The sequence below is a fragment of the Erythrolamprus reginae genome, chromosome 8 (assembly GCF_031021105.1).
Source record: "Erythrolamprus reginae isolate rEryReg1 chromosome 8, rEryReg1.hap1, whole genome shotgun sequence".
NCBI classification, from domain to species: Eukaryota; Metazoa; Chordata; class Lepidosauria; order Squamata; family Dipsadidae; genus Erythrolamprus; species Erythrolamprus reginae.
This window is the reverse complement of record NC_091957.1, coordinates 54,465,715-54,492,100: the sequence shown is the minus strand read 5'-3', so window position 1 is coordinate 54,492,100 and position 26,386 is coordinate 54,465,715. Positions and strand designations below refer to the sequence as shown.

At 41.5% G+C, this 26,386-nt stretch overlaps 2 protein-coding genes across 4 annotated transcripts; one reads left to right on the top strand and one right to left on the bottom strand.

Annotated features, from left to right (window-relative positions):
• Positions 1 to 56: 56 nt before the first annotated feature.
• Positions 57 to 20,811, bottom strand: LOC139171595 (protein EOLA1-like). 3 transcript variants are annotated; one of them, XM_070759950.1, is made up of 4 exons: positions 20,738 to 20,811; positions 18,671 to 18,963; positions 18,187 to 18,407; positions 57 to 130 (listed from the first exon to the last, which is right to left on the bottom strand). In XM_070759950.1, the coding sequence occupies exons 2-3, from the start codon at positions 18,921 to 18,923 to the stop codon at positions 18,193 to 18,195; spliced, it is 468 nt and encodes a 155-aa protein (XP_070616051.1). In that variant the 5' UTR covers positions 18,924 to 18,963; positions 20,738 to 20,811; the 3' UTR covers positions 57 to 130; positions 18,187 to 18,192. The 3 variants fall into 3 exon arrangements, with proteins under 3 accessions (XP_070616051.1, XP_070616050.1, XP_070616049.1); XM_070759949.1 differs by lacking the exon at positions 57 to 130 and adding an exon at positions 13,357 to 13,517; XM_070759948.1 differs by lacking the exon at positions 57 to 130 and having other exon boundaries at positions 18,112 to 18,407.
• LOC139171593 (heat shock transcription factor, Y-linked-like) lies at positions 844 to 11,809 on the top strand. The gene is made up of 2 exons (XM_070759946.1): positions 844 to 3,377; positions 10,959 to 11,809. Exons 1-2 carry the CDS (start codon positions 2,817 to 2,819, stop codon positions 11,733 to 11,735), a joined length of 1,338 nt encoding a protein of 445 aa, XP_070616047.1. The 5' UTR covers positions 844 to 2,816; the 3' UTR covers positions 11,736 to 11,809.
• Positions 20,812 to 26,386: the final 5,575 nt, after the last annotated feature.

The window sequence follows — 26,386 nt, the reverse complement described above, 5'->3', positions numbered from 1 at the left end:
GAAAGCGAGTAGAATGCTTGGCTGCATAGCTAGAGGTATCACAAGCAGGAAGAGGGAGATTGTGATCCCGCTGTATAGAGCGCTGGTGAGACCACATTTGGAATACTGTGTTCAGTTCTGGAGACCTCACCTACAAAAAGAGATTGACAAAATTGAATTTATTTATTAGATTTGTATGCCGCCCTTCTCCGTAGACTCGGGGCGGCTAACAACAATAATAAAACAGCGTATGACAAATCTAATATTTAAAATAGCTAAAAACCCTTATTAAAAACCAAACATGCACACAAACATACCATGCATAAATTATATAGAAATATCTCAATTCCCCCATGCCTGACGACAGAGGTGGGTTTTAAGGAGCTTACGAAAGGCGAGGAGGGTGGGGGCAATTCTGATCTCTGGGGGGAGTTTGTTCCAGAGTGTCGGGGCCGCCACAGAGAAGGGTCTTCCCCTGGGTCCCGCCAGACAACATTGTTTAGTCGCCGGGACCCAGAGAAGGCCAACTCTGTGGGACCTAACCGGTCGCTGGGATTCGTGCGGCAGAAGGGGGTCCCAGAGAATGGGTCCAAAGACGGGCTACAAGAATGGTGGAAGGTCTTAAGCATAAAACCTATCAGGAAAGACTTAGTGAGCTCAGTCTGTATAGTCTGGAGGACAGAGGGGAAAGGGGGGGACACGATCGAAACATTTAAAAGCCTCTAGGCAACTTCTGTTCCATCTGTTGATGGTTCTCACTATCAGGAAATTCCTCCTTATTTCCAGGTTGAATCTCTCCTTGATCAGTTTCCATCTGTTGTCCCTTGTCTGGCCTGGAAAATCTTCCAGGAAAAATGTGTCCTGTCCCAGCGCAGGAGAATACACAAGAGAGAACAGAAAGAGAAGTGTTAAGAATGTTTTCCAAGCCCTAAGTCTTTGCAGGGGGTTTTTTCCCCATTGCTCTACTTGCTCCCAATATTTCTTTCCAGGTGCTAACGATGTGCCCAGCTCTTACTGGCTTGCAAGCTCTTTCACTGTTACTCCCAATAAAGTTTTTAAAGCCCTTAACCAGGGGATAAAATAATACACTGAAGCCGATCAGACTAAGGATGCTAGCCAGATGACTACCTGGGTAAACAGATTCATTTCCCTATTTTCCTCCCCCAAAATTAAGGTGCGTCTTATACTCCAAAAATATTGGTTGGTTCTTTCTCATGGCTACTTTGACGCAAGCTCTGTAATCTACCTCCTCTTTCTCTTTTTTTTTATTTTTTAAATTAAATTTTTATTACAACATACAAACAAACAAAAAAATACTTAAAGAAAAAGTGCCCAACACCAATAAACCCCACCACCATTTAGGGGGTTAAATTACTTACAATAAATTTCAAATCCTTCCTTGGCTCCGGTTTACATTTCTTTACATACAAAAAGTGATTGGAATTTATTTTTCACATTGTCATCGTATATTCTACTTAAGATATAATTTTTCACCTTATTCCATCGTGCCATCAGCTTCTCCAATTTATTTTCATCAAAGTTACTTAATCTTATTTCCATAATTTCGAAGTGGATGTGGTCCACAATGTACATGTACCAATCCTGGATTGTCCATTTATTGCTATCCTTCCACCCTAATACCACTACTGCTTGAGCGCTTTCCAAAGCTGCTGTTTTGATTTCTTTAAATTCCCGTAATTCCCCATGTTTAACTAGTGTTGCTAACTCTTTCGTGATTATCCAATTAATGTTTAGCATATTGTTATTTATTTATTATTTATTTATTATTTAGATTTGTATGCTGCCCCTCTCCGCAGACTCGGGGCGGCTCACAACAGAATACAACAATTCATGACAAATCTAAATTATAATTTAAAATATTTTTAAAAAACCATTTACTAAGCAAACATACACACAAACATACCATGCATAAATTGTATATGCCCGGGGGAGATGTCTCAGTTCCCCCATGCCTGGCGACAAAGGTGGGTTTTAAGGAGTTTACGAAAGGCAGGGAGAGTAGGGGCAGTTCTAATCTCTGGGGGGAGTTGGTTCCAGAGAGTCGGGGCCGCCACAGAGAAGGCTCTGACCCTGGGGCCCGCCAACCGACATTGTTTAGTCGACGGGACCCGGAGAAGGCCCACTCTGTGGGACCTAATTGGTTGCTGGGATTCGTGCGGCAGAAGGCGGTCTCGGAGATATTCTGGTCCAGTGCCATGAAGGGCTTTAAAGGTCATAACCAACACTTTGAATTGTGACCGGAAATTGATCGGCAACCAATGCAGACTGCGGAGTGTTGGTGTGACATGGGCGTATTTGGGGAAGCCCATGATTGCTCTCGCAGCTGCATTCTGCACGATCTGAAGTTTCCGAACACTTTTCAAAGGTAGCCCCATGTAGAGAGCGTTACAGTAGTCGAGCCTCGAGGTGATGAGGTTCATTCTGTACTTCTTTCCAAAATTTTTGAACTTCAACACATTCCCAGAGCATATGCATAAAAACTCCTTTTATTTGGCAACCGTGCCAGCAATTTCCCTTCCCTTTCCTCTGGAAGTGTGCTAGTTTTACCTCCTCTGTCTCTCATCCCCCAAATCCTCTCCTTCGGCGCAGCTGCAAATAAGTTTGTCTGTCTGTCTCTCTCTCTTCCCGGTCATTATGATCTGGTTTGCTAGGAAACCAGCGTTCATTGTGTGATGTCACACCCCAGGTCCCCAGATAAAAGCATTATGATGTTCTAGAACTCTTTCCTTAAGCTCCTGGTGGCTAGCCTCGTTTCCTTTTTTTTAAATAGACCTGCCGGTGCTTTTCTCCGGCATGGTTCACCAAACAGCATAACAATGGCGACCGCTGAAAGTTATCTAAGTGACCCCAGGGATTTGGACGCTGCTCTTCCCGCCGAGCAGACTCAGCCCGTATCGGATGAAGATGAGACGGAGCCGCCGCCGATGGCCCTCCCCTCCGCCCCCCTGCACGACAAAACCGCCGCCGGCGACTTCGCCTTGCGGTCGATGATCGAAGAGAACGCCTTCCAAGCGCTGAGCGACGGGCCCTGGGCGAAGAGGCCCCGCCTGTCGCTCTGCGAGGAAGCCGGCCTGGAAGACAACGATTTCCTCTCGCTCACTTTCCCGAAGAAGCTCTGGAAAATCGTGGAGAGCGAGCAGTTCAAGTCCCTGTGGTGGGACGACGAGGGCAGCTGCGTGGTGATCGACGAAGAGCTGTTCAAGAAGGAGGTGCTGGAGCGCAAAGGGCCCATGCGCATCTTTGAGACGGACTGCATGAAGAGCTTCATCCGGCAGCTCAACCTCTACGGCTTTAGCAAGATGAGGCAGAACTTCCAACGGTCGGCCTCCCTGGTCGAGTTTTTAGCGGAGGAAAAGGCCGCTTATGCATTCAGCAAGGTAAGGCCGTCTGCAAAGCCAGGAATGGCGGTTCCGCCCTCTTGTATCCGCCACATTGGGCTCACGGTGTCATGTGCAAAACCAGGAATGGTGTTTCACCCTCTTGTTTCCACCACGCTGGGTCCAGGTCGTCTTTTGCCCAACCAATAATGGCGGTTCCACCTATTGTATCCACCATGCTGAGCTCATATCACCTTTTGCCAAGCCAGTAATGGTGGTTCCACCTCTTGTATCCAACATGCTGAGTTCATATCGCCTTTTGCCAAGCCAGTAATGGTGGTTCCACCTCTTGTATCCACCACGCTGAGCTCATATCGCCTTTTGCTAAGCCAGTAATGGTGGTTCCACCTCTTGTATCCACCATGCTGAGCTCATATCACCTTTTGCCAAGCCAGTAATTGTGGTTCCACCTCTTGTATCCACCATGCTGAGTTCGTATCGCCTTTTGCTAAGTCAGTAATGGTGGTTCCATCTCTTGTATCCACCATGCTGAGTTCATATCACCTTTTGCCAAACCAGTAATGGTTTATTTTACTTATTTTATTTAGATTAGATTAGATTTATTGGATTTATATGCCGCCCATCTCCGCAGACTCGGGGCGGCTCACAACAATGGTAAAAACAGTACATAGTGACACATCCAATACCCACCAATTCAATTACAATTTTAAGTTAAGAAATTCATAAAACAACTCCAAAATATATTAAAAAACAAGCACACAATCAATCAAACACCAAAACAACATGGGCAAGGGGGAGATATTTAGTTAGTTTGACTTCCCGAAGGACTCAGGACAGCTGTGGTTCCACTTGTATCCACCATGCTGGGTTCACTCTCTGTTTTGCCCAACCCAGTAATGCTGGTTCCACCCTTTTATCCACCTTGCTGGGCCTACACCATCACCTTCCTTCTCCCATGGGTTCAGAATGCCAACGGTTCTTGGCAAAAAGAATTGTAATTGCGAGTGGACATGACTCAAAAACATCCAATACATGCATGAAATTAATGGATAAAGGAACATAATGTCCTCTCTTTAAGACCTATGCACGTAAATGGAAGATTTATTTCATTGAAGATGGGCAAGGAGTGCAGGATAGGTTTGTTACCACCTACTAGATGTCTTGATTGTGGCTAAATTCACGCAAGGTGAGTCAGTGGATTGTGTGAATACTGTACTGCTTTTTTTTCCCCCTAAAGATAAGCATCGTATGGCTTCTCGGTCTGGATTACTCCAGCCTGACCATCATTACCATTAAACCACCATAAAAGATGGTTTATTTCAGTAAAGCAGGAGCCCCTTGTGCTAAGCCATGAAGGCAACTGTCGGGTGCTTAGTTTTATTTATTCATTCATTCATTCATTCATTCATTTATTTATTTGATTTATATGCCGCCCCTCTCCGAAGACTCGGGGTGGCTAACAACAATAAAGAAAACAATGTAGCAAATCTAAAATTAAAAATAATCTAAAAAACCCCAATTTAAGAAACCAATCATACAAACAAGCATACCATGTATAAATTCTATAAGCCTAGGGGGAAGGGAGAAAATTTCAGTTCCCCCATGCCTGACGACAGAGGTGGGTTTTAAGGAGCTTGCGAAAGGCAAGGAGGGTGGGGGCAACTCTGATATCTGGGGGGAGCTGGTTCCAGAGGGTCGGGGCCGCCACAGAGAAGGCTCTTCTCCTGGGTCCCGCCAAATGACATTGTTTAGTCGACGGGACCCGGAGAAGGCCAACTCTGTGGGACCTAACTGGTCGCTGGGATTCGTGTGGCAGAAGGCGGTCCCGGAGATATTCTGGTCCGATGCCATGAAGGGCTTTATAGGTCATAACCAACACTTTGAATTGTGACCGGAAACTGATCGGCAACCAATGCAGACTGCGGAGTGTTGGTGTAACATGGGCATACCTGGGGAAGCCCATGATTGCTAGAAACATAGAAACATAGAAGTCTGACGACAGAAAAAGACCTCATGGTCCATCTAGTCTGCCCTTATACTATTTTCTGCATTTTATCTTAGGATGGGTATATGTTTATCCCAGGCATGTTTAAATTCAGTTACTGTGGATTTATCTACCATGTCTGCTGGAAGTTTGTTCCAAGGATCTACTACTCTTTCAGTAAAATAATTGCTCTCACAGCTGCATTCTGCATGATCTGAAGTTTCCGAACACGTTGGTTGGACAAGTGTACTTTGGGCACACTCGTGTTGCAATTACAGCTCGCAGAGCGAACATTAAAGAATGCCGTTTTATATGGCACTGCAATAATACTATTATAATTTGGTCTAAAAGGGCATGTCCATGTGCGATAGCGCACACACGTGTGCCCATACCCATAATGCAATGCCCCCCCTATGCGTGCACACTCAATCCCACACACTGCACCCCCTAAACATAAGAACCTAAGAAGGGCCCTGCTGAATCAGGCCAAAACCCATTGAGTCCAGCATTCTGTGTCACACAGTGATCCCCCAATTGTCCATGGGGATCTTAAGCAGAAGGAGAAGGCAAAACCCTCCCTTTCCCTGGACCCCCAACAAGTGGTACTGAAGGGAATCCTGCCTGCCTCAAGCCACATAGAGGCGGCACTTGGACATATGTCCTCGGAGAAGGGCGGCATACAAGTCTAATAAATAATAATAATAATATTGACAAAAATTCCAATCTGTGAATTGCAAAAGGCCGCTTTACTGGGATCGGCAAACATAACTCACCGCTACATCACACAGTCCTAGGTGCTTGGGAAGCGCCCGACTGGTGATGAAATACGAAATCCAGCATAGTGATCTCATTTGCTGAGTTGTATTGACATAATAATAATAATAATAATAATAATAATAATAATAATAATAATAATAATATAATATTGACAAAATATCCAATCTGTCAATTGCAAAAGGCCGCTTTACTGGGATCGGCAAACATAATTCGCCGCTACATCACGCAGTCCTAGGTGCTTGGGAAGTGTCCGACTGGTGATGAAATACGAAATCCAGCATAGTGATCACGTTTGCTGTGTTGTACTGACATAATAATAATAATAATAATAATAATAATAATAATAATAATATGTGCAGGCCTCACTGAAGCCTCAGGACTTTTAGCAGGCCCGTTGGGCTGTTTTTTGCCCTACGAGGGCTGCAAGAAAAGCCTCCAGAGCCTGTGGACGGTGAAAAATGGGCCCAACGGGCCTACCAGAAATTCAGAAACGAACTTCTGGTAGGCCTGTTGGGGCCATTTTTCATCATACGGAAGCTTTCCTGAAACGTGTTGACATAGGGCAGTGATGGCGAACCTTTTTTTCCTCAGGTGCCGAAAGAGCGCGTGTGCACGCTATTGGGCATGCGCGCGTGCCCACACCTATAATTCAAACTCTGGGGAGGACGAAAACAGCTTCCATCGCCCCCTAGAGCCCTTCCGGAGGCCAAAAACGGCCTATTTCCCAACTTCTTTTGGGCCCAGTAGGCTCGTGTTTCTCCCTTCCCAGGCTCCAAAGGCTTTCCTGGAGCTGGGGGAGGGTAAAAAACACCCTTCCCCATCCCTCCGGAGGCTCTCTTCCAGAAGAGAGGCAAAAACGCCCTCCCAGGCAAAAATTGCGGGCCAAAAATCAGCTGGCCGGCACACACATGCATGTTGGAGCTGAGCTACGGCCAGTAGATATGGCTTCGCATGCCATCTGTGGCACCCCTACTTGGACCAGGAGTCACTGCTCACAGTCACTCGTGCCCTCATCACCTCGAGGTTCGACTACTGCAACGCTCTCTACATGGGGCTACCTTTGAAAAGTGTTCGGAAACTTCAGATCGTGCAGAATGCAGCTGCAAGAGCAATCGTGGGCTTCTCTAAGTATGCGTATGTTACACCGACACTCCGCAATCTGCATTGGTTGCCGATCACTTTCTGGTCACAATTAAAATGTTGGTTATGACCTATAAAGCCCTTCATGGCACGGGACTAGACTATCTCAGGGACTGCCTTCTGCTGCACGAATCCCAGCGAACAGTTAGGTCCCACAGAGTGGATCTTCTCCGAGTCCCATCAACCAAGCAATGTCGCTTGGCGGGACCCAGGGGAAGAGCCTTCTCTGTGGCGGCCCCAGCCATCTGGAACCAACTCCCCCCAAAGATTAGAATCACCCCCACCCTCCTTGCCTTCCATAAGCTTCTTAAAACCCACCTCTGCCGCCAGGCATGGGGGAATTGAGATCCTCTTTCTCCCTAGGCCTTTACAATTTTACGCATGGTATGTCTGTATGTATGTTTGGTTTTTTATATTGTGTACACTGTTTTATTGTTGCTGTTAGCTGCCCCGAGTCTCTGGAGAGGGGCGGCATACAGATCCAATCAATCAATCAATCAATCAATAAATAGGTAGGTAGGTAGGTAGGTTCGCCATCACTGACATTGGGCAACACCTCACATGCCCTCAGATATGGTTCCGTACCCAACGGATATCCACTCCAACGGAGTGAGCTCCTGTTACTTGTCCCAGCTTCTGCCAACCTAGCAGTTTAAAGGCACGTGAGAAAATGCAAGTAGAAAAATAGGGACCACTTTGCTGGGAAGGTAGCCACGTTCCTTGTGCCTTTGGTGTTGATTCATGCTGGCCACATGACCATGGAGAATGTCTTCGGACAGCACTGGCTGTTTGGCTTTGAAATTGAGATGACCACTGCCCCCTGGAGTCAGGAATGACTAGCACGCATGTTTTGGGAAACCTTTACCTTTAAGTTGATTTTTACCATTTATTTATTTATTTATTTATTTGTTGGATTTGTATGCCGCCTCTCTCCGCAGACTCGGGGCGGCTAACAACAGTAATAAAAACAGCATGTAACAATCCAATACTAAAACAACTAAAAAACCCTTATTATAAAACCAAACATACCATGCATAAAATTGTAAAGGCCTAGGGGGAAAGAGTATCTCAATTCCCCCATGCCTGGTGGCAGAGGTGGGTTTTAAGAAGCTTACGAAAGGCAGGGAGGGTGGGGGCAATTCTAATCTGTGGGAAAGTGCACGGGGTGGGGGCACGTGCACAAATCGCGCAGCTTCTGAACCATTCTGAACCATTACAGAAGGTGAGTAGATTTCACCGCCACTCCAGGGATGAGTATGTTGGTATGCCTCGGTATAGCTAGGCTACAAAACCTTCGACATACGCTGAGCAGAGATTAAGGAAGAATGTGGATGTGTGGTACAGCCAATAATGACACAGACTTAGTATGCTGAATAAGTATTATTTACATATACAGTGTTCCCTCAATTTTCACGGGGGATGCGTTCCGAGACTGCCCGCCAAAGTCGAATTTCCGCGAAGTAGAGATGCGGAAGTAAATACACTATTTTTGGCTCTGAACAGTATCACAAGCCTTCCCTTAACACTTTAAACCCCTAAACTGCAATTTCTCATTCCCTTAGCAACCATTTAGATTATTACTCACCATGTTTATTTATTAAAGTTTATTTTAAAAATATTAAAGGCGGACGAAGGTTTGGCGATGACATATGACATCGGGCAAAAAAAAACATGGTATAGGGAAAAAAACGCAAAGTATTTTTTAATTAATATTTTTGAAAAACCGTGGTCGCGAAGTTCGAACCCGCGAAAATCGAGGGAACACTGTATACATAAAGCAGAAATAATCAACAAACCACACATAGCAAGCACTGAGCAAAATACACTCCCCCCTCAAGGTAAAGACAAAAGATGAATGAGCAATCCAGCATCATCGTCAGGAGAGAGTACTGGCGCCCTCTTATGGCTAACCAGCCAAAGTGCGTAAAGTGATATTACAACTGTAAATGTAATAAACTACAATAGGCAGTTTAACAGACATGGCAATCCCAAATAACAGTATGTACCATGTACTAACAGAGTATAAGACGCATTGGAGTATAAGACCTTTTAAAGCCTTTTGTAAGGCCAGGAGGGTGGCGGCGGTGCAAATCTCTGGGGTGAGTTGGTTGCAGAGGACCAGAGCCGCTACAGAGAAGGCCCTTCCCCAAGGTCCTGCAAACTGGCATTGCTTTGCCGACGGGACCCAGAGAACGCTGACTCTGTGCGATCTAATTGGTCACTGGGACATGTGAGGCAGAAGATGGTCATATAAATAATATGGTCCTAAGCCATATACAGCAGTGATGGTGAATCTATGGCACAGGTGGCACGTGAAGCCATAACTGCTGGCACGCAAGCCGTTGCCCCTAGTTCAGCTCCAATGTGCATGTGTATGGCGGCCAACTGATTTTTGGCTCACACAGAATCTGTGGGAGGGCATTTTTGGCTTCCAGAGAGCCTGGACGGAAAAACATGAGCCTACTGGGCCTATCAGAAGTTGGAAAACAGGCCATTTCCGGCCTCCAGGAGGCTTCTGAGGGCCACGGGAAGCTGTTTTCGCCCTCCCCAGGCATTGAATTATGGGTGTAGGCACTCGTGCGTGTGTGATTCTGCACAGCCACGCTCTTTCGGCATCCAAGGAAAAAAAGGTTCGCCATCACTGATGTAGGGCTTTATAAGTGATAACCAACGCCTTAAATTGCGTTCAGAGACGGACAGGAAGCCAGTGCAGCCAATGATTGATTGATTGATTGATTGATTGATTGATTGATTGATTGATTGATTGATTGATTGATTGATTGATTGGACTTATATGCCGCCCCTCTCCGTGGACTCGGGCCGGCTCACAACATTTTAATAAAAAGATAACAATTATAAAAAAAATTAAAAGAAAAAGAAAAATAATATATATAATATACAGTGGTACCTCATCCTACGAACACCTCTTCTAACGAACTTTTCAAGATACGAACCCGGTGTTTAAGATTTTTTTGCCTCTTCTTCCAAACTATTTTCACCTTACGAACCCAAGCAGCTGCTGCTGGGATGAAGGGGTTTCTTTTTTCCCCCTTTTTTGAAGAAAGAAAAGGGAGGGGCTGCTTGGAGTAGGAAACATTTTGCAGAGAACGTGCTTGCAAAGGAACTGAAAGGGTGTCTTTTTAAGAAAGAAAAGGGAGGAGGGAGGGGCAGCTTGGGGGAGGAAAATTTTTGCAGAGAACAACGTGCTTGCAAAGGAACTGAAATGGTGTCTTTTTAAGAAAGAAAAGGGAGGAGGGAGGGGCAGCTTGGAGGGGGAAAGACTTTGCAGAGAACAAGGTGCTTGCAAAGGAACTGAAACGGTGTCTTTTGAAGAAAGAAAAGGGAGGGGCGCCCCCCTTGCCTTTCCTCCTTCCCACTCACCCTTTAGCTTAGCCTTGCTTCTTCCACCCGCCCCCTTTAGCTGCTCCTCCCTGCCCTCTGTTCGCCTCCCTTCTAAAGTTTGGGATTTTCCTGAAGGATTTGCAGGCATTATTTGCTTTTACATTGATTCCAATGGGAAACATTGTTTCGCCTTACAAACTTTTCACCTTACGAACCTCCTCCTGGAACCAATTAAGTTCGTATGATGAGGTACCACTGTATTATAGTTTTATTATAATAATGTTATATATTATAATAATATAGTTAATTTAAAATTATCTTAAAAACTAAACATTTAAAATTAACCAATTCCCATTTTTTTCCTCCCCCGTCTCTAGCTCCAGTTCTACCATAACCCCAATTTTAAGAGAGGATGCCCTCACCTCCTCGTGAGGTGCAAGCGAAGAGTCGGAATCAAAAACATGCCGCCCGTTGCTTTCTCGCTAGAGGAAGATTTCGGCGAAATCTGTTTGAAGAGCAGACCCGGAAGCCCAGAAGGCCCGCCTTCTCTGGGGTCTTCTTCCAGGGAAAATAGCTTCCTGACCACCTCTCCCAAAGATAAGATGCACAAACTTGGTCTCCGGAAGCCGCCAGTCACCAAAGGCCTGGCTGGAACGGTCGGCCGACTCAGGAGCGGGTTCGCGCCTTCTCCGACCCCTCTGAGGTCTTCCGACCCAGGGCCGCCCGAGGACACTGAGAACAAGGTCAACCAGCTGGCGCCGTTCCACTTGCCCCAGCACCCCAACCACGCCCGGGTCAACAGCCACGAGATCGATTCCACCACCACCACTTCGGCGACCTCGTTGTATCACGTCATCCCTCCCGTCCCCAACAGCCCCTTTGCGCCAATGATGGGGCTCCCTACTTTCCCAACTATGTATCCGGACTTATCCGCCATGCAAGCTCATTGGGCCAGCATCCTTCCCTTCTGCAACCCGTGGTTCTCCATGCCCATGATAGCGGCCGCCTCGGCCATTTCTATGTCGAGGTCTTCCCATCACCACCGAACTCCTTCCTACCACCATTGCCCGAACTGCAACTGTACGTCCAACCCTCCGTCCGCTTCCAAAGGGACCGGACCCAAAACGGCAGATTACGCCGGGTACCATCGATAAAAAAAAAGAAAAAAAAATAGGACAGAATTTCTGAAGACGTTTTTTGCATCCGCTTTAAAGAAAAACAAACAAACACGGGAATCTTAACCACGGCAATGGGCTGAAGAATAAACTTTAGTTCTTCCTGTCTGGTTTACCGCGGGTGAACGTCTTTGTATTTCTTTCCTCCTGGATAACACAGGGGGGATTGTTTCCCCACCCACCCACCCCTCAAAAAAAGTTTTCCTTGTTTAAAATGTATAGATTGGGGAGAAGCGCCCAGGGAAGGAGTTGCATGGATTTGGATTCGTAGCGCTCCACTTCTGTCGTCGGCACAGGTTTGGGTTTTTGGTTTCTCGGCTGGGGCCTAAACAGAAATATTTTTGGAGGGTGGGGTGGGAATTCATCAATTTAGAACTAAGGAGAAATTTCCAACCAGTTAGAACAATTAATCGGTGGAACAATTCGCCTCCGGAAGTTGTGGATGCTCCAAGACTGGAAGTTTTGAAGAAGATGTTGGATAAGCAGGGGGTTATACTAGAAAACCCCCAAGGTCCCTTCCAACTCTGTTATTCTATTCCTATTCTAATTTTCTATTCTATACTATTCTAATTCTAATTTTATTATTTTCCCTTCCTTCTATCCTTCCCTTTTCCTTCTCTTTTCCTTTTCCTTTCCTCCTTTCCTTCCCTTCCCTACCCTTCCCTCTCCTTCCTTTTCCTTTTTTCCCTTCTATCTTTTCCATTCTTTCCTTTCTTTTCCTTCTCTTTTCCTTTCCCTTCCTTTCCTTTCCTTCTATCCCTTCCTTTCCTCCTTTCCTTCTTCCCTTCCCTTCTCCTTCCCTTCCTTTTCCTTTCCTTCTATCTTTTCCATTCTTTCCTTTCTTTTCCCTCCCCTTTCTTTCCTTCTATCCCTTCCTTTCCTCCTTTCCTTCTTTCTCTTCCCTTTTCCTTCCCTTCCTTTTCCTTTTCTCTTATCTTTTCCATTCTTTCCTTCCCTTTCCTTCTCTTTTCCTTTCCTTTCCTTCTATCCCTTTCCTCCTTTCCTTTCATTCCCTACCCTTCCCTTCTCCGTTCCTTCCTTTTCCTTTTCTTTTCCTTCTATCTTTTCCATTCTTTCCTTCTCTTTTCCTTTCCTTTCCTTCTATCCCTTCCTTTCCTCATTTCCTTTCCTTCCCTACACTTCCCTCTCCTTTCCTTCCTTTTCCTTTCCTTCTATCTTTTCCATTCTTTCCCTTCCCCTTTCTTTCCTTCTATCCCTTCCTTTCCTCCTTTCCTTCTTTCTCTTCCCTTCTCCTTTCCTCCTTTTCCTTTTCTTTTCCTTCTATCTTTTCCATTCCTTCTTTCTTTTCCTTCTGTTTTCCTTTCCCTTGTCCTTCCCTTCCCTTTCCTGGGCCTGTGCAGGCAGCATTTTCAAGTTGGCCGGTTGTAGTTAGGAACATTTGATGTAAAATAGTTCCCGACCACCGAAGGGTTTTTAAATTTTAAATCGTTAAAATTTTGACCGGTTATAAAATGTAGAAAATTGGCAGTGGTGGCAGCAACAGAACTTGGAAAGGGAAAAAAAGTACGAAGGATGCTTCCAAAGGTCGATTCTGGGAACAATATGTGACATGAGGTTATGGAGAGTGAAACACAATTACCTGGGTGTTGGTGTTGCCGTTTGTTGGGGGAACATTGCCCTCCCGATTCTCAAGGTAAGTATCCTAGAGAATACAACAGTGTTTCTCATCCTTGGCCTGTTAAAGACGTACGGACTTCAATTCCCAGAATTCTCCAGCCATGGAATTCTGGGTGATGATGGCTGTTATTTGAAAATAACATTAAATATAAGAAAAGAAATATAAGAAAGAAAAATACTCAGTTTGAAATAATACTGAAGGTATTAGGAAGCAATGCTTCTCCAGAATTGTTTTTCAATAAATGATTCTTGGATTCAATAAAATTATTAACAGAAAAAGAACTATTTCTAACAAATTCTGGATTTTGAAGTCCACAGTGCCCAAGGTTAAGAAACACTAAAATTTAAGCACTTCCTAAATTCTTACTACAAATCTTTCCAGTCTACTGAGATCTGATAGGTTTACGTAACGAGAAAACAATATCCAGAACAGATTTCAACCTTCAGGTTATTATTCTACACCTATTATTATAATGGTGTAGTTCAATGCTAAAGGGACAATAATTTGTTAAATGAAACTTTGGCAGTGAATTCCTCAATACATTTTAATTTGTATTTATAAATTTATAAATTCTCAGCGTGGATATGGGCTTAATCAAGTTTGAAGTTCTGGTGAAGTCAAAACAGGACAAGTTACTTCTTAGCTAAAGTGGTGATTGATTTTAATAATTCTCGTCTTGTTTCTTTTGTTCAGTTTACTGGAGTTTTTTTTTCCCTTTCCTTTTTTAATACAGCAAATTAATATTTTGAGCACGCAGAAGCACACTTCTCTTTAAATGTAGTTAAATTGGCTAAAACATCTAAAAGATTCTGAGTTTAGTTTGCTTTCCCTGAAACGCATTTCTTTTGATATTAATGGATATTACGAAATTACAACTTTTTTTCATAAAAATGCTAGACAAAAATTAATATCATGAATTGCAGGCTGTGAGCAAAGAGTATCATCCTAGCAAATATTTAGTTTGGATGGGAAGTCACCTCTGACACATTATTTACAAACTATGGGGCCATTCTCCAATTAAAATTTGTCATTACTTCAACTTTCATAATTTTTCAGTTCCGTATTAACAAAGCAGGAGTTCATTTTTATCAGCAGTAAAAATATTTGCTTTTACTTGACATGCTGCTAATAATATTAAATTTGGCAAAAAAGAATCCTGTCGCAATATTGTGCTGATGATTTGAAAATCCAAAATGCTTCAAAGCAGATGACTCGACCAATGTTATGAGTATGTAGGTTAGGGGATAATGTATGCGCGGAGGAAGAGAAAATATGTTTTCAAATAAAAAATAAAAATAAATCTGTGCTTTTAATTCAATGAACTTCAGCTTTATGCCACATACAGCTTTTTTCCAGAATTCCCTGGATACTGTATTTATTCCACTTCCAGTGATAAAGAATCACAGCCTAAATGCGCCAATCATTGAGAACCATTGTTCTGCTAAATCCTACTAGGAGAGCAAGTTCTAAGGAAGAGGGGGGGGGGGGAAGTCAAATGATCATATTTACATTTGAATTGCTGAAACCTCCTTTCTAGCTCACAAATTTGAGAGCTGCAGAGCACTCAGTTATTTAAGGCACTGGGGGAATATTTTAAAAGTGTGGATTCAGACTAATTTGTTCAGACTTGAAGAATTCCCTAGACTGCTGCCAAATTCTCCCATTGCTTTCAAGTGTTTACACAGACACTATAGAAGTTCAGATTAAAAATAGGACGAGAAACCGCAGAGGGAGAGAGAGAAGGATGGAGAGAGGGAGGAAGAAAGAGCGAGCAAGATTTAAATGCCTAGCATTTTGAAGAATAGAAACATAGAAGACTGACGGCAGAAAAAGACCTCATGGTCCATCTAGTCTGCCCTTATACTATTTCCTGTATTTTATCTTAGGATGGATATATGTTTATCCCAGGCATGTTTAAATTCAGTTACTGTGGATTTATCAACCATGTCTGCTGGAAGTTTGTTCCAAGCATCTACGACTCTTTCAGTCAAATAATATTTTCTCACATTGCTTTGGATCTTTCCCCCAACTAACTTCAGATTGTGTCCCCTTGTTCTTGTGTTCACTTTCCTATTAAAAACACTTCCCTCCTGGACCTTATTTAACCCTTTAATATATTTAAATGCTTAGATCATGTCCCCCCCTTTTCCTTCTGTCCTCCAGACTATACAGATGGAGTTCATGAAGTCTTTCCTGATACGTATTATGCTTAAGACCTTCCACCATTCTTGTAGCCCGTCTTTGGGCCCGTTCAATTTTGTCAATATCTTTTTGTAGGGTTCCCTTAGATTAAAAATTAGCACACAAACAGCATTAATTCCCTAAGTTTTTGGAAACTCCAATGCCTAATATGTGAAAATAAAATTGACCCATCCTAAGCATACCTAGGACCAGTGGTGGACAACTTGAGGTCCTACAAACATGTCTTAAAAGGCCTGTCCAAATTCAAAGTGTTGGGGAGGTCACTCATTCTGGATGACCACAAATTTCTCCTCCTTGAATGTCACTTGGTTTGTAAGCTTCTCTGGCTTTATAACTACCTTTTAGGGTGGATCCATCATAACTTCGTTTAGTAATTGGTCTTAAGTCAAGGACCATTAAATTCGGCAAAGAGACTGCTATAGTGATGTCTATGGAGGTTTTCGGTCATCCGGTTGTCCCAAAGGTGCTTTTTCAAGAGGCAACTGGACTTCCTGGTTTTTCTTTGAAGAGGTTTCGCTCCTCATCCAATAAGCTTCCTCAGCTTCTGTTAGAACTGAAGAAGCTTCTTGGGCGAGAAGCAAAAAGAAAAAACCCAGAAAGTCCAGTTGCTTTCTTTAAAAAGCACCTTTTGGGGCACCCTGTAGTAATATTGTGCACGAATGATTTGAAGAGTAAAATGTAAGTAACAAAACGCTTCAAAGCTGATCACCTCATTTATGTTACAAGATGTATGTTGCTATATAATGTAAGCACAAAGAGAAAATGTGTTTTAAAATAAAAAATAAATCACTGCTTCTAATTAAGTGAACTTCAGCTTTATAGTCATCTAAGCATAACACCTTTGGAACAGTTTGGAATTCCATGCATATAATTATAAACTACATTCATATTTTACTTAGCAATACTCTTTTTTCATCTAATTTCTACCTCTTATCTAACCATAAAACTTAAATATGTTAAATATATGCTAACATATTGAATGGGATCATAAATAAGCAAACATAATTATAAATATGGTTGGAATTATTTTTTTTAAGTTTTATTAGTTTTCACATTTTAAAAACATTTCTATAGTTTAATACAGATCTATGCCCGTTTTTTCTCCAATTTGTTACATTTCTTATAATCACCTCTTTATAAGAACATACAGGACATTGCATTTTTATGTTTCTCATATTTAGTATGTCCTTTTATATTTTATCCCGATCTTTTGCCTTTATCGCTTATCCAATTAAACCAAATACAGTGATACCTCGTCTTACAAACGCCTCGTCATACAAACTTTTTGAGATACAAACCCGGGGTTTAAGGGTTTTTTGCCTCTTCTTACAAACTCTTTTCGCCTTACAAACCCACCGCCACCGCTGGGATGCCCTGCCTCCGGACAAGGTATCACTGTATTCCAAATCTCATAATATTCTGAGTTACTAATTCCCTGGATCTCCATGGCCATCCTATCCATTTCTGCACATCTAAAGATTTTGTCTATGATATTATTTTCTGGCGGGGTCTTTTTGTTTTTCCAGAATTGTCCATAGGATTTTCTTGCTGCCATATGGGGATTAGATATTGTATTTTGGGGGAAATATTTTTTGGTCTTTATTCCTGGAAGCAGACATTCTGGAGTGAGTTCGATATCCATTTCTGTTATCTCCAATAGTCACTATCATAATAGAATTAATTATTTTATTATTGCTATCCGTATATGTGTTATCTTTTTTTCCCTTTTGTAAACTGGTATTATTATTATTATTATTATTATTATTATTATTATTATTATTATTAATTGGATTTGTATGCCGCCCCTCTCCGCAGACTCGGGGCAGCTAACAACAATGATAAAAAACAACATGTAACAATCCAATTAATAAAACAACTAAAAACCCTTATTATAAAAACCAAACATACACACAAACATACCATGCATAACTTGTAATGGCCTAGGGGAAGGAGTATCCTAACTTCCCCATGCCTGGCGACAAAGGTGGGTCTTGAGTAATTTGTGAAAGACAAGGAGAGGCCGTTCTAATCTCTGGGGGGAGTTGATTCCAGAGAGCCGGGGCCACCACAGAGAAGGCTCTTCCCTAGGGGCCCGCCAAACGACATTGTTTGGTCGACGGAACCCGGAGAAGGCCAACTCTGCACAATACGCTGTATTAAAAATGCACTGCTCAAATAAACAAACAGAACACTTAAGCAACACAATATAACTCCAAGTAAACCAAACTTCTGTGAAATCAAACTGTCCACTTAGGAGGCAACACTGATTGACCATCAATTTCACAGGCTGTTGTGTACATTCAACTTTGTACAGAACAAAGTATTCAATGAGAATATTTCATTCATTCAGATCTAGGATGTGTTATTTGAGTGTTCCCTTTACAGTATTTTTATTTTTTGAGCAGTATACTTATATGTACATTTTAAAAACTTGACGGGAATAGCTTAGAATTCCCTGGAGACTGAATTTATCCCAAGTCCAAGGAATCACACAAACAATTCTGAACTCTAAAATTTGCCGCGATCGAAACGGTGGTTCCGCTCAATCCCATCCCAAGCAAGATCGCGAGTTCGAACGAAAAAGTCCACCTGGATTCAACGGACGGGAATCAATTCCGTTGGGATGTCCACCTCCCAGATGTCTTTGTGTCCTCGTGCGGGGATGGCACTCTGCAGCCATCGTGGATTGGAAATCACCGTCAAATATTTTCCTTCCAAATCCTGGAGAACGGCTTTATTTTCCAACTCTAAAATGTCTTCCGGAGGCAAATGCCCAGCGCATTGAAAAGTCTCTCCGATGTCGATGAGACCTGTATTTGAAGACCCAAAGCCATGATTTAATTTCCACACCCTAAAAAGTTCTCTTTTGTCTCGTTTTGTTGTTTTTAACCACCCCTGCAATCCCCTGCATCAGAGTGGAATTGGGGTGGCAAAATAGAGAAGCCTCATCCATGGGATTCAGGCACCCCACAACCCTCAGATCCACAGAAAATTCCCTCCACAGAACCGGTTCCTGGTTCCCCAAATGTTTCGTGGCCTGGTGACTTAAGAAACAGGCCTCATGTGGACTTACCAGCGATAACCCCTCGGCCAAACTTCTCCCCTTCCGCTAACAGTTCTTCCACCTGAGCCAAAGTCCAGCCGAGCCTGTTGATGAGAATGTCTCTCCAGCCGTCATCTTCCCAGTCTCTAAAAGCGATGTGGACCGCAAGAGTGCTATCTCGGTGGTTGGACAGCACTGGACGCCAACGGCTCTCGAGGGTTTTGACGTTGTTTAATACCAGCCCGGCGTACGGTTGTCGGAAAGAGAGGCAGGCAAACTTCATTTCCCCTGCGGGATTATCCTCTCCGAGACCCTATCATCTCCTGCAAGCACCCAAAAGAGAGCAAAAATCAGAATTAAATTAAATTTTTATTTATTTATTTATTTTTAAAAAATAATCTTTATTGAATATTTACGTTAAAAGAAAAGAAAAACATATGATACACAGTATGACAATAATATAAATTGGACAGAAAAAGGAATGAAGAAAATATTAAGAATAAAAGAAATAAAGGGAGAAAGTTAAGAACAAGATTAAAGAGAGAGAGAAAGAGATCGTTTGTCAACTATATAGATGACATCTTAGAAACATAGAAGATTGACGGCAGAAAAAGACCTTATGGTCCATCTAGTCTGCCCTTGTACTATTTCCTGTATTTTATCTTAGGTTGGATCTATGTTTATCCCAGGCATGTTTCAATTCAGTGACTGTGGATTGACGCACCACGTCTGCTGGAAGTTTGTTCCAAGCATCTACTACTCTTTCAGTCAAATAATATTTTCTCAGGTTGCTTCTGATCTTTCCCCCAACTAACCTCAGATTGTGCCCCCTTGTTCTCAGGTTCACTTTCCTATTAAAAACACTTCCCTCCTGAACCTTATTTAACCCTTTGACATATTTAAATGTTTCGATCATGTCCCCCCTTTCCCTTCTGTCCTCCGGACTATGCAGATTGAGTTCATAAGTCTTTCTTGATACATTTTATACTTAAGACTTACCACCATTCTTGTAGACATCTTAATCTTAAACGACTTTTAATTTCAGTTGTTAAGTGGGTGTAAATTTCCCTTCCTTTTAAGTTATTTGTAATAATGTTATTAATTGAATTCGGCATGTGGGTAAAATTTTTGTGTGGTAATTAGGTTTTATCTTGGTTATCCAGCGTTTTGGAGGGTTTGAATTATGGATTTTGATAAATGTCAAAATAAGGAAGGAGGAGGTTGATGACAACTGTAGAATCCTTAGTGCTCTCTAATCTGGGTAGTTTTCCTGTAAACATTTCATGACCAAACTAGGATACATAATCAGAGCTAGAAGGAAGTGGGGTTGAGGAGGAGGAGAGGAGGAGGAGGGGAAGAAGAAGAAGAGGAAGAGGAAGATGTTTGGTTTTACAAATAAGGGTTTTTTAGCTGTTTTAGTATTGGATTTACATGCTGTTTTGTACTACTGTACAAATTCAATAAATAATAAATAAAAATAAAAATAAAAATAGGAAGAAGAAGAAGAAGAAGAAGAAGAAGAAGAAGAAGAAGAAGAAGAAGAAGAAGAAGAAGAAGAAGAAGAAGACTACTGTAGGACCCTTGGTGCTCTCTAATCTGGGAAGGAGGAGCAGGAGGGGAAGAAAAAGAAGAAAGAATAGTTGCTTGCAAAATCCCACAGGTCTCTTCAAGGGTTCTTTCCTGATTTTGGGGGGGGGGGATATTCCTATCCAATTCTTTTGTCCGTGCAACAGGCAAATATATTCTTCTATTCCTCTATCTCTTCTTCTATTCTTTCATTGATATGTTCTATTACTACATCTTCTTTTCTATTCTTTCTTAGATATATTTTACTATGAGTATCTCCTCTATAACCTCCATCATGTATTTTACTATGTGTATATAGATATATACCCACTAAAACCCTCATTGTGTATTGGACAAAATAAATAAATAAAAAGAAATACATAGTATATGCAATTTCGGGGGGGGGGGGAGAGAAAGAGATTGGCATTGTTAATTTAAAGCAGCCCTTCCCGTGTGACTGGGATTTAAGGACCCTTCGCTGGAGAGGACACGAGGGGTGGTCTGCCACCTCCCCTCCCAGCTGCAGACTACCTTGCAAAGAAGCAGAAGAGATCCTGCCGTCTTCCTGGTCCTGCAGGCGGGCTCCAGCTGCAAATGGAACTACCCCTCCCAGAAGCCTTTGCGCCGCCGGACGTCGCTAAAGCACGCCTGTTTTGCGGAGCCGGGTGAAGGAGGATGAGAGAGAGAGCGCCATGCAATCAGGTCGAGGAAGCGGAAGTGCGTGTGTGTGAGGGGGGAGACTTCCCCCTTCCTTCCAGCAATGGAAGGGAAGGCGAATAGAACGCCAGCCCTGCAAGGTAGTCCATGTTGAGAGATGAGGGGGGGGGGGAGAGAGAGGAGAAGGAAGCTTGGAAGTGCTTTGCTTTACCCCCTCAGAATTTATTTTAATTTATTTATATATATATATATTTATTTATTTATTTTATTTTAAAAAAATATTCTTTATTAAATTTCCACATATAAAAAAACAGCCAAAACATACCAATAAAAAGAAAGAAAGACATGAGGAAAAAATTGACAGACAAATCAGCTTAGACAGAACATATAAAACGTTCAGTTTCAATGGTGTTCGATATATGCAGGTATAAAAGACATAATTTGTCAACCATAGTATCAAGCGACCTGATATTAGGTATTTGTGTCTAGTATGTGGGATTGTGGGTTTATTTTCTTTAGTTACTATATTTCTTTAGTTACTATATTTCTTTAGTTACTATATTTCTTTACTTACTATATTTCTTTACTTACTATATTTCTGGTCATTTTGGATATTTCTGAGGAAGGTAGAGAGTTGGGGGTTTTTTTTGGGGGGGGTAATATGTCTGGGTAATAAAGGAAGAAGTGTTAATTGATTGATTGGTTGATTGATTGATTGATTGATTTGAGTTCTATGCCACCCAATCCCGAAGGAATCGGGATGGCTGACAACAAAGAAAATTACAAAACAGTAAAAAAGAAAGTCAAACATTAATGGAAGAAGTCATTAATTAATGCAATTAATGGCAGAATATATATTTTTTTCCTAATGGCTGTATCAAAGGAACGTCTCAGGAGCATGGGTCCTTCAGTCTCCACCTCTCCTGAGCCGCAAGGGCAAAATCTTTCCGTGAACAATATTCTTTTATACTTGCCAATCAAAATCTTATCTCATTTATCTTTTCTCCCTTTCATGTATCTTCTCCTATACGTATTTTTATATCTTTTCTGCTATCCTTTTCTTTATATATATATTACTACATATCTATTCTCTTCAATGTGTATTGTGTATTGGACAAAATAAATAAATAAAAATAAATAAATAAATAAATGGCGGATGGAATCGCATGGCACCGTCGAAGGGCAAATGCTTTTCGGTGGTTTGCTGATTCCAGCTGTCTAAAGACATCTGGCAGGAGCCACAACACATCTGGTTCAAGTGGTATTTTTTTACATAATGTCCAGTGGATTAATTTAGCAACTCAGTTAGGTCTAGTTTGTGCAATTTTGTTGCACTCACATAGCAAATGTGAAACTGTTCTGACTTTGTTATTGCAAAGATTGGATTGTTTTGGGATTGTCGGTGGTGTTTTTTTTTTGTATCGCCACTTTTGTGGCATTAGTTTGTAGTGCTTGTTCTTGAGCAGTGAGTATTAAACCTTCCATTTCTTTCTTGATGGATCCCACCTTAAGCCATGCCCATGTCAAGATGTCATCACATTTTCTTTCTTTCTTTCTTTCTTTCTTTCTTTCTTTCTTTCTTTCTTTGTTATTTTTTTAAAATTGAAAACAAAACACATAAAAACTGTGTGTTTTTATGTGTTTTGTTTTCAATAGAAAGAAAGAAAGAAGGAAAGAAAGAAAGAAAGAAAGAAAGAAAGAAAGAAAGAAAGAAAGAAAGAAAACACACACATCCGGGATGGTTTACATCCCAATTTTCATTAGAAGCACATAGGGAGCTGTATACATTTTTATATGAATTGAGGACATTGGTGTCTACATTTACTCTAAATACTGCACATTTAAAGAAGAAAAGACATAGAAAAATCTAATTCCTTTTTAAAAAAATAAACTTTATTGGTTTTCTTAAAATTGACAAACATACAAACACACATTTAACATAAAATTGGGGTTGCAAATATCCCACTTGTTCAAGAAGTCAAATTGCATTACAGAAAAAAGAATACATTATTAATATGTTAAGTCAACCTATTACTTTAAGTGAAAAGAAGAGATTTTATGTTACCTTATTATGAAAAAAAACCCATAAACTTCATATCTAAGCAAAGTACAAACACAAGAATTAAATCCTAACCATACTACTATTGTGCATTTTTAATTCTTCTTTTTGTCTATCCATGTATACACTTTATTCCAAATCACATAAAATTCAGATTCTTCTTGGTTATTTAAGCGTCTTGTCGAAAAATCAAATTCTAATTAAAAAGATAAACATATCAACTAGTGATTTTTTTAAACCTTGCATTTTATTTCACTTTATTAGCTATTTCTTTATTTTAACCTATTGTAGAATTTATCCTAAACTCTATAATAATCAATTTCCTCTTTCCCTTCTAATTTTTTGGTCATCACATTTTCTTTCAATGTTTTTCAAGTGCTGTCCATGCAAAGCATTGTTGGGTTTTTTGGTATTGTTGTTGTTGTTTCATAGAAATAAAACTTGTCTTATCTTCAGGCCATGGTTTTGAGCCACACTGTGATATCCCGTTTTTCACTTCTCTTGCGCTCCTGCAGACTTCAAAGCAAAATATTACAGTTTTCAAGGCTGTTAGCAATATATTTAGACTGAAACATCGGCAAGGAAACTACCCTGAAAACAAACACTGTGTGTGTTTTTTACTTACGTTCAACTAAGTGAGCGATTAAAAGTGAAACAGTGAGATAAATTGAGCTTGGCAACCAACCAAATACTAAAATATGCCTCAGGCAGCCACAGCAAAAGATTTTATCTCTCTCTCTCTCTTTCCTTCCCTTCTTTTCTTTCCTTTTTATTTTTTATTTTGGTAGATTCGTATTTCCAGTGGAAGATTTATTTGTTTGTTTGTTTTATAAACACCAGGCAAACAACATTCTGAACTCAGATATTAAATGAACTACGCTGCTCAAAAAATAAAGGGAACACTTAAACAACCACAATATAACTTGTAAACCAATCTTCTGTGAAATCAAACTGTCCACTTAGGAAGCAACACTGATTGACCATCAATTTCAGATGCGGTTGTGCACATTCAAATTTGTACAGAACAAAGTATTCAATTATGATATTTCATTCATTCAGATCTAGGATGTGTTATTTGAGGGTTCCCTTTATTTTTTTTCCGAGCAGTATATTTTTTGACATCCTTTTCAAGTACCGGTATATTTGTGTGTGTGTGTGTGTGTGTGTGTGTGTGTGTGTCTCAATATTATCAGGGATCAGTTTTGCAAACTTGGTGTGAAGATCCTCCTTATCTCGAACAGGTGAATTGATCTTGATCCCCTATGAACAGAAGCCGTGGTGTTTGCACTTGATTTGAAGATGGGGATAATTGTATCTTGATTACTGGTAAGTGCTTCTCAGAAAAGGGAAAGAATGAAGGCTGATTTGGGCCATCAAGTCAGTGTCAGCCATCTAGATCAGTGTTTCCCAACCTGATAGATAGATAGATAGATAGATAGATAGATAGATAGATAGATAGATAGATAGATAGATAGATAGATAGATAGATAGATAGACAGACAGAGAGAGAGATAGAGAGATAGAGAGATAGAGAGATAGGTAGGTAATGATAGGTAGGTAGGTAGGTAGGTAGGTAATGATAGGTAGGTAGGTAATGATAGGTAGGTAGGTAATGATAGATAGATGGATAGATAGGTAGGCAGGTAGGTAGGTAATGATAGATAGGTAGGTAGGTAGGTAATTATAGTTAGGTAGGTAGGTAATGATAGGTAGGTAATGATAGGTAAGTAGGTAGGTAATTATAGACAGACAGACAGACAGACAACGATAGATAGATAGATTCAAACCTATCCACAAATTCTACTTTGATACACAAATGGACACTGGATGTCACCAACCTTTGATGCTGCCTTTTCCAAAAAGACTTCTGGGTAATGTTTATGATCACCAGGATCCAGTTTTCAAGGCCATTCTGTAAGATAGCTGAAGAGAGTATGACTAGTTGAAGTGATTATAGAATTATTTTTCTATAACAGAATTGGATTCAAAAAAATATTCCCACTCCATCAACCGCCCCCCACTCCCCCGAGAAGTCCAATGACCTCCAGCTTGGCTGTCCATCTGTCCATCCAAAGAGAACTTTCCCACCTTCCCCAGAGTTGAAGGACATCTTCAAGATCGACCGGCATTCAAATTCCTATACGTAGATTGTATGCTGGTCCCACAACACGGGAACAATGCTTCCCCAGCCTGGCCCCAATACAATATGATAAATAGAATTAATAACGTTGCTAAAATAAGAATCCAGCCGACGCGGCTAAAAATACAATCTCTCTCCGTAAAAATGTTCTTGGCTCCTAAACAATGTGGATCAACGGCGTACAAATTGAAATGGTTTATTTGTGTCTATTTGGAGACGTTGCTCCCATCGTAAATGGATTTGTCAAACCTCATTAGCCTTGCCCTTTCAAACCAAAACCAATAAAACTTTTATTTGATTCACTGGACCTGTGTTCTTCAGATACTCACTAAAGCACATTTGTCGAACAGAGCGCTGTTTTTTTTTCTGACATTGCCGTTTGGAAATCACCATGTTTCCTTGTGTTTGTCCTTCATGACATCAACGCAGTGAAGAGCTACAAAAAATGTTACTACCGCGTTTGGATTTTGTGGGTGTGGCTTGCTGGCCATGTGACTAGATGGGAGTGGCTTGATCATGTGACCGGGGGGTGGCTTAAAGGTCATGTGACTGGCTTAAAGGGGGCCAACTTGACGTCACTCACATCAAGGGGTTGGGGTGCCTGGCCTCTCCTTGACTCAAAGAGATGCAATTTCTTTATCTATTTACTATTACCGAACATTCAAAATATACCCTTTAATTCTATGTATATATGTCATATGTGTACATACATACTTACTTACTTACTTACTTACTGACTGACTGACTGACTGACTGACTGACTGACTGATTGATTGGATTTGCATGCCGCCCCTCTCCCTAGACTCAGGGCGGCTAACAACAATGATAAAAAACAACATGTAACAATCCAATTAATAAAACAACTAAAAACCCTTATTATAAAACCAGACGTACACACAAACATACCATGCATAACTTGTAATGGTCTAGGGGGAAGGAATATCTTAACTCCCCCATGCCTGGCGGCATAAGTGAGTCTTGAGTAGTTTACGAAAGACAGGGAGCGTGGGGGCAGTTCTAATCTCCGGGGGGAGTTCGTTCCAGAGGGCCGGGGCCGCCACAGAGAAGGGTCTTCCCGACTAAACGACATTGTTTAGTCGACGGGACCCGGAGAAGGCCAACTATGTGGGACCTTATCGGTCGCTGGGATTCGTGCGGTAGCAGGCGGTTCCGGAGGTAATCTGGTCCAATGCCATGTAGGGCTTTATAGGTCACACACAGGCACACAAAAATATACATTATCTACTATATAAACTGTATGTGTATGTACACACACGCAAGCATTAAAATTATACACATTTGACCTCATTTACTACAATAGGAA